Genomic DNA, 8,760 nt, shown 5'->3' with positions numbered 1-8,760 from the left:
TCAGGATGTGACCAGCTCCCAGCCTGGCTCCTCGCTGAATTTGGGGACCTGCAGCCTTAGAGTGAAGGTGGTGAGGAAGAGCAATGTGTCGAGAGCTCTGGTCTTGGTGCTGAGGTCTTGGGGAAAGTCTGCTTACAGGAGCTTCCACCAGTCTTCTGGCTTGGGCTGGGTGGCTTTTCCCTGTAACTGTGGGTGACCCCAATCTTGCATCCCCTCTTCTGTGGTCTCCTGCTTTGGGTTTCCTGGGGCTCTCTCTCTCTTTGGCTAAAGATGGGGCTGAACCCTTGTTCTTTCTCTTACCTGAGGCAGGAACCTCAGGGTTTGAGGGCTTGCTTAGGTCTGAGCAGTTCTCACCAATCTCCATGCAGGCACACGGCCCCTGGCACGAGACCTCAGCTACTATCTTCATCTTCATTCTTTCCTCTGTCTGAGACCCTTGTTCTGCCCTGCCAGACCCTTGTGGCTGTGGCTGGGAAGAAGAGTGGGAGTGGTAACAGTGGGAGATCTGGACAGGCTGACCTGGGCTGTGAATTTTGGGGGGATGACAGCTTGAAGAGTGGGGGCACAAATTAGAGGGACGATTCTGCTGTGGGGGGCAGGAAGAGACTCTCCAGGAGTGTGGAGTTGTGGAGCTCAGTGCAGGGTTGCTGCCAAACGATTGACTTGGGTCAGGGGATCTGGAAGCAGGGCTGTGCTGTAGTTTTTTCAGCCTGAGTTCCAGCTCTCTACTCCAGTGCCAGGCCTGGATCCCAGAGTTAGGGGGCACCTCTGGGACAGCCTCTCCTTGGGAGGATGGAGTCTCTGCCTTAGCCCCTGGAAACAGTTCTCTCTTGGGTAGGTCAGGCTGGTTGGGCTCAATCTTCAGAGCTTTAGCTAAGGTGGCAGGCCAGGGTTTTGGCTGCAGGGGATCCACTGCTGGAGGACTGGAGCCCTGGGGGATCCCTCTTGGTTGCACATTCCTCACAAAGTCAGAGTCAATATGTGGATCTGGTAGAAGGGCAGAGAGAGATCTGGGGGCTGGGGCTGGGAGCTCAGTGGCCCAGCAGTTGTCTCTCTGCTCCACTGCTTCCCCCTTTGGCTTACAGGTATGTTGGTCTCCAGGAGGCTCACTTATGTGAGACTTTGACTTAGATTTTGAAGGTGGGCTGGGGCCCCATAGTGGGGACCCAGGAACACAACAGGTTTCTTTCTGCTGCTTTTTCTTCCCAATAGGCTCAGAGTCAGACAGGGCTCCCAAGGATCTGGCTCCATGTGGGTCTTGGGGTAAGCTGCAAGCTGGGAGCTCAGAGGCCCAGAAGTTCTTTCTCCTTTTTATATCCCCACATCTATCCTCAGAATCAAACAGGACCCCCATGGGGCTAGCTCTGAGGGGTTCGAATTTAAGAGCTGGGGATGGGCTGAGGGCCAGAGATGGAGGCTCAGAAGCCCAGGAATTCCTAGAATCCTCAATGTCCCTCCATGCAGCTTCTGATCTAGTGAGGCCTCCCATAGGATTGAGTCTGTGAAGTTCCAGAATGGAAGCTAGAAATGGGCTGTGGTCAGGGGCTGGGGACTCAGAGGTCCAGAGTTTCTCTCTCTGCCCTTCCAAAGCTTTGGACTCAGACAAGATTCCCTGGGAACTCATTCCTAGGGATACCAGCAGGGAAGATGGAGGAAGCCTGGGAGAAGAAACGGAGTCTGCAGAGACCCAAAGATTTTCTCTACTCTCCCTACCATTCCATGAAGTCTCAGATCTTGGTGGAACATATACAGGGCTGGTTGAATAGAGTGCTGTGTTGAGGTCCAGGGCTGGGGGCCTAAAGGCCCATGGGTTTCCTGAATTTTCTCTGTGTCCCCACTGGGGCTTATACCTAGATGGATCTTCCAGAGAACTTTCTCCCTGGAGTTCTTGCAGGGGATCTAGGGGAGGGCAAGGGCATGGCTTTGGAGACCTAGAGGTCTGAGGGCTCTCTCTATGACTCATGGTTTCCCAGAAGTCCTTGGGTGCAGAAAGTCCTCCTTCAGGGATGACTTTCTGGAGTTCTGACAGAGCATCTTGGACTTGGCAGGGAGCTGGCATTGAAGGCTCAAAGGCTTGAGAACTCTCTTTATGTCCTGCGGTTCTCCACTGAGTTTTATATCCAGGTGGAACTCCCAGGGGGCTGGTTTCTTGTGTCTCTGTCATGGGGTCTACAGATTGGCAACGGACCAGGATTGAAGGCTCAGAGATTTGAGGATACTTTCTTTGCCTTGTGGTTTCCCAGAGGGCCTTAGCTGCAGGCAAGCCTTCTATAGGGGTGACTTCTTGGAGTTCTGAAAGGGAAGCCAGATTTGTGCTGGGAGCTGGCATTACAGGCTCAGTGGCCTTGGTGTCCTCATTTTGTCCCATAATCCTCCGTGGGGCCTCAAGCCTTGTCAGGACTCCCAGAAGGCTAGGAGGATACAGCAGAGAGGCAGAGAGTGAATCTAGGATGTGTTGTTGGACGCTGGGATCCTGTGGCACATCCCACCAGACCTCAGATAAGGGGGAGAGCTTATAAGGTCTGGTTCTTTGGAGTTCAGGCTGTAGGTACAGGGGTTGATCCTCAGAGATCCAAGGGACCTCTTTCTGCTGCATAAGCCACCACTGTGTATATGCCTTAGCACCACATAGGACTCCCTGGTGGTCCGTGGGAAAGGACTTAAGATGGAAGGGTATCGATGGAACAGAAGGGGAAGAAGGAGGAGGAAGTTGCTGAGGATCAAGGACTATCCCTTCTAGATCTTCTGTAATAGGGATTTTATGGGTAGGAGGCTGAGTTGGGGAGCAATACTGGGGAAGCAGCAGATTGGACCTAGCCAGGAAGGCAAGCTTGTTGAAGAAGACAAAGGGACCAACAGACAACTTCAGGGGAGAGGGGCCACTTGAGCTCAGGAAGGTGGTTTCCAAGGACTCACTGTGCAGAGAGGGGAGACCCCAGAAGAGCTGGCTTTTTCTCGGACGTAGATAGCTTCCTGATTCTGTTTTGTGCCTCACAGGCAGGTTGGTCAGGATCTGAAAGGTGGGGAAGGATCTGGAAGAGCTTGGGCTCTGTGTTTGTACTTGATTTGGTGTCCTTATGGCTTTGTGGAGGTCCTCAGAACCACAGGATGGTTGAGATGGGGCTGTGGTGATTTGCTGTCCAATGGAAGCTTCTTTGGGAAGAGAACATGGCTTCAGTGGATTCAGAGATGTCTCCTCTTCTTCCTCCTCCTCCTCTTCTTCATCCTCTGACTTCTGCTTCCACAGGTGATCAAAGAAAGCCACATTGTACAGAAGTGGTAGGCCCTGGGGAGTGGAGAAAGATACTTCAGGCATGAAACCTTTCAGAGACACAAGGTGTGTCATAAAGCCCTTAATCTCTGTTCCACATCCAGAGGGAAGTTACTCACCTGGCCCCCACGTCTGTGGTTAGTAGTCACTTACCCACCTGGGCCATGACCTAGACCATATTTAGAGATCAGCATTCCCTACCATAACTACATCTAGGGTCAGTGATCATTCACCTGTCTTTAAATCCGGTATCCACGGTCACTCATCTGGCCTCACATTTAAGACTTAAAGTCCTTCCATGTCAATGATTTTTTTGCCTGAACTCAACATGTGGTAACAAGAGTCATTCACCCAGCTGCACATCCATGTCACCCACCTTGCCTTGCATCACATCCCCAGAGTACCAGGGTTGAAGCTGTCGCCCCCTCCCAAGCTGCCACCACCTCCGGATCTGCCAAATCATGAACAGGAATAGTGTCACCAGATTCCCTGGACTCTGGAGGCAGCTGCTGCCACAGTGTCTGCAGGCTAGGGCATGGGTCAACTGGTTCCAGAGAAGCTCCATGTCCCCTTCAGCCCCAAGGAGGCCTTGTAACAGCCATTCCATTTTCCTCAGCCTAGTGGCAGTTTACCCCGAGGTCATCACTGCATCACAGAACAAAGAACTCCCATCCCCCACATGCCTAACAGCCTTTTCCCTGAATTTAGAGCCAAAACATTGCCTCTGTCAGGCAACTAATATTTCATAACAGTGAAACCTTAGTGATCCCTTTTGTCTTGTTTGCCAGAGCCAGATTTATGCTTCAGACATTGTCATTAAGAATGTGGATTATAGCATCAAACTGCTCTATTCAAATCCTGGTGCTGCTACTTCCTGTCTGTGAAATCAAACTGCTTAATCTTCTAGTGCTTCAGTTTTCTCACCTGTAAAATGGGGGTGATATTACCACATAGAGTTGTTGTGAGGATTAAATGAACAAATTCATATGATTAGGATAGAACATAGTATATGCTAAATATCTCTTTTGGGCCACCTGGGTGGCTCAGTTGATTTGAGTGGCTGACTCTTGGTTTCAGTTCAGGTCATGATATCAGGGCCCTGGAATCAAGCCCCGCATGGAGCTCTGCACTCACTGGGGGGTCTGCTTCTCTCCCTCTCCCTCTGCCCCTTCCCCTGTGCACACGTGTGTGTGTGCTCTCTCTCTCTCTTTCTAAAATAAGTCTTTAAAAAATTACTCCTTTTAAGGTTTTTAATTATAAGCCTTGTTCCATCTTTAATATAAGGACTCTGTTCCCACCCTCCCCCCTTTTAAAATCTCGTATCAGCTGTGAAATGTTTTATTTGACTTTAAGTTGGTTAAGATCTTTTTGGCAAGCATTTATGTGAATGCAAATCAAATATGCTTGACCATTTTTCTTCATTTGCCCCTCTTTATCCTAAAACCACCACTCTGTTCCAAATGGACTCTTCCTTTCAGGGCCAAACTTCAATCTCCACCTTCGAGGTACAATTTAATGCCTCTCTCCTCATCCCACCCCCATCAAAGGTCCTCTTAGTCTGATAGAAAGAGCACTGAGCTGAAATTAAGACTTGGGTTTCCTAACTCTGTCACTAATAAGCTCTGTGATTTCAGACAAGAAAGATTTCTCCCCTAGGTATCATGAGTTGGACTAGATTTATTTATTCATACACTCATTCAACATATTTATTGATTGCCTACTATGGATCAGGTATTGTCTCAGGCTTGAGGAGATAGAAATAAGACAGTCTCTGCACTAAATAAAGTAGGTCCCATTTCAGGGGGCAGAAAACAGTCAAGTAATAGACAATTAAAATAGAAATATGCACAGGGTACTATGGGGTTAGAGGAGGGTATCTAACTAGCCTGGGTTTTCTTGCCTGGGGCTGCTTCCCAGATGAGATTGATTAATGCTTGGTTTGAGGAGCCAAGAAAATGAAAGTATAGGGAGCCAGAGAAGGACAATTCACATAGGAGGAACAGCCTGTATAAAGGTGCTAGGGCAGAGAAAGCATGTACCATTGGGGAAATTGCAGGTATTTCAATGTGTGAGGGTTGGAGAAGCAATAAAAGATGAACCTGGAAAGACAGGATCACCAAGGCCCCTCAATTTCAGTCTGAGAAACTGAAATTTATCCCGAAGAGGATGGAAAGTCATTGAAAAATTTTGAGCATGAAAGTGACAAGATCAAGTTTTGTGTCTTAGAACACTGGCTCTAGTGAGGGCAAAGAGATTGAGGAGAGATTAGTTAGGGAACTCTTGCTTTAGTTTAGTTTAGATGAGGCCTAAACCAAGGCAGTGAGTAAGAATGGACAATAATGAATTCAAGGAGAATTCCAAAGATATAATTGGTTAGACTTCATTACCAATGGCATGGGGTGGAGGAGAGTGGGAGTTGAGAATGACTCTAGGGTTCCTAACTCAGGCTTGGTGTGTATATTAGTGCCATTTTTCTTTAAGATTTTATTTATTTGTCAGAGTGAGAGAGAGAGCACAAGCAGGGGGAGCAGCAGCAGGAGAGGGAGAAGCAGGCTCCCTGCTGAGCAGGGAGCCCAATGTGGGGTTCTATCCCCCAGGACCCTGGGATCATGACCTGAGCTGAAGGCAGGTGCTTAATTGACTGAGCCACTCAGGCGTCCCTATTAGTGCCATTTTTCTGAAATAGAGAACACAGACCTGGGAACCAAGTTAGGGTTGGGGGGAGGGTAATGGGCTCCATTTAGACATTCGAATGTGAGGTTTTTGTGATAAGGAAAAACTGGGCAGGAGGCAATTAAATACATGGATCTGAAGCTTGGAAGAGCAGTCTATGGTGGATATGTAAAATTCGACAGCTAGCAGCATATATGTAGCAGCTGAAACCATAAAAGGCTTAAAAATTTTGTACCATTTGGTTCAATGTGGCCAGCATTAAAAACTGGAGTAGCCAACACTATAAAACTAGCAGATTGTACATAATAACCAGTATTTCAAGTTTAAAATCTGGCAGCAGTAGACACTCATTTCCACTAAGTAAAGACCATTTATTTATTTTTTTAAAAAGATTATTTGTTTATTTATTTGACACAGAGAGAGAGAGAGCGATCACAAGTAGGCAGAGGCAGGCAGAGAGAGAGGTAAGCAGGCTCCCCACTGAGCCGGAAGCCGGATGCCGGATGCTGGATGCGGGGCTCAATCCCAGGACCCTGAGATCATGACCTGAGCCGAAGGCAGAGGTTTAACCCACTGAGCCACCCAGGTGCCCCTAAGTAAAGACCATTTAGAGCTAAGTAGCAGTGGCTCCCCTTCACCATGGTTCTCTCCATGTTCTCATCGTTGATGCCAAAGCTGAGGCTAGTTGCAGTTTATCTATTGTGCCTGTGATTTTGTTTGCTTATATGTGTCCATTTTTACTTGTATTGCCTGCCTTGTATTTGAGGTTGCTACCTGTGGATGAAGAAGGTAAGTTGAGTCCTATGGGAAACAGAAAAAACAATGTTGAATACTGACATACTTATATTTATGGCAGGACAATTTACCAAGCTGTTAACTGTTTTCTCCTACTTCTTGCCAAAGGAAACATCCAGTAGGATAAAAAGGTAACTTTTTATGTTATGTATAGAATTCCTCTCTCCCAGGAATTCTATGTTTCTTGTCTCATGGAATTGGTAATAGATTTTAGTTTTCTAGTCCCGAACCCAAGTTTCAAGACACCCAGTCTACAACTTTATCCAGGCTCTTGTGTGGGAGGGGGAATTTAATTTAGCTAGGTGTTCTTGAGAAGGAGAAGATGGAGGATGATAGAAAGAAGAATTGCCCAAGGATAGAAGTGTGTTCAGAAATTTGAGAAAAGAGATAATAATAATGGGTTCCATGAGTGACAGGGTCTGTACAGAAGTCCACTGGGAGGCAGCAGGATTTTGGGGGAGAGGGGCAACAGGGCTTCTAATGGGGAGAGCCAATTTAATGGTTAGGGCACTAAACATCCAGCACATAGTCTTGGGAACTACAGCAAAAATGCTGTGTGCATACCTGACAGAGATGCTGTGGAGCCACCTGCCTTTGAATGGACTGTATGCATTTATACAATGCACATCCCAGTGGCAACTGTGATATGTTCAAGAGCAGAGGTTATTTTCTAAGCGTTTTTTTGGGGGGGGTGGGGGAAGGGTTGTTTTGTTGGTGAATGTGTATCATGCTAAAGAGGAAAAAAGCCCCTGCCACATCGTGATTTAATAATGGATGTCTTCTAACACTAGTAAATGAGATTTGAACCAGATTTAATATAACTTAGAAAAATTAAGTAATATAATGTTTCTTGTTTCTCAGTGTTGTGGAACAAATTTAAAATCCTAAATTTTTACTCTTTAATAATACTCTATTAATCTTTACAACTCTTTTTTTTTTTTTTAAAGGATTTTATTCATTTGAGAGAGAGATAGAGAGAGTACAAGCAGGGGGAGAGGCAGAGAGAGAGGGAGAAGCAGGCTCCTCACATGCAGCTAGATCTCAGGACCTAGAGATCATGACCTGAGTGGAAGGCAGATGCTTAACCATCTGAGCCACCCAGGCGCCCCTACAACTCTTTTGTTTAATCTTTACAACCCTTTGAAGTAGGTATTGTTATTTTTTCCCACATAAATGGAAACTGAGGCACAGAGAAGTTAATATATATTAATTATATAATTTATTACTATAGAGTATTATATATTATTATATGTTATATATAATATATATATATATATGTGTGTGTGTGTATATATATATATATATGGCTATCTCAGAAAGCAGAGCCAGAGTTTGAGGACCCCCTTGCATTGTGAGGAATCATTTGGATATAAGAGAGAGTAAATAAAACCCAACAGGTGTAAGCAAATGGGATTATATTAACTCTAACTGAAGAGTTAGGGCTGGCTGGCTTCAGGTAGTAGGGTTGATTCAGGAACGCATTTCAATGTCATCAGGATTCAGTTTCTGTTTCTTTCTTTCTTTTTTTTTTAAGATTTTATTTCCTGGGGCATCTGGCTGGCTCAATTGTTGAGTGTCTGCCTTCAGCTCAGGTCATGATCCCAGGGTTCTGGGCTCAAGCCCCGCCTCGGGCTCCCATCTGCTTCTCCCTCTTCCACTCCCCCTTGTGTTCCCTCTTTTGCTATGTCTTTCTCTGTCAAATAAATAAATAAAATCTTAAAAAATTTTTTATTTATTTATTTATTTAAAAGAGAGAGCACACAAGCAGGAGGAGGAGCAGGGGAGAGGGAACAGACCCCTCCGGCTGAGTAGGGACTCCCCCCGCCTCCCCGCAGGGTTTGATCCCAGGGTCCTGGGATCATGACCTGAGCCGAAGGGAGGTGCCTAACCAATGGAGCCACCCAGATGCCCTTATTTTCTATTTCTTGGCTCTCTTCTGTGCTAACTATATTCTCAGGTTTTGTGTCATAGCAGGTTCAAGTGAAGCTGAAAATGTGGTGTTGTGCTGACAACATTGTGCT

The 8,760-nt window shown here is 46.5% G+C and overlaps 1 protein-coding gene across 1 annotated transcript; it reads right to left on the bottom strand.

The window, feature by feature from the left end:
• Positions 1 to 4,053, bottom strand: SPATA31G1 (SPATA31 subfamily G member 1; the record flags this gene model as incomplete). The annotated part of the gene is made up of 3 exons (XM_080820216.1): positions 3,753 to 4,053; positions 301 to 3,286; positions 1 to 116 (listed from the first exon to the last, which is right to left on the bottom strand). Exons 1-3 carry the CDS (start codon positions 3,876 to 3,878, stop codon positions 1 to 3), a joined length of 3,228 nt encoding a protein of 1,075 aa, XP_080676342.1. The 5' UTR covers positions 3,879 to 4,053.
• Positions 4,054 to 8,760: the final 4,707 nt, after the last annotated feature.

This window comes from Martes martes (genome assembly GCF_963455335.1).
Source record: "Martes martes genome assembly, chromosome: 12".
Lineage (NCBI taxonomy): Eukaryota > Metazoa > Chordata > Mammalia > Carnivora > Mustelidae > Martes > Martes martes.
The sequence above is the reverse complement of the archived record's forward strand: the minus strand, read 5'-3'. Positions and strand labels throughout refer to the sequence as shown.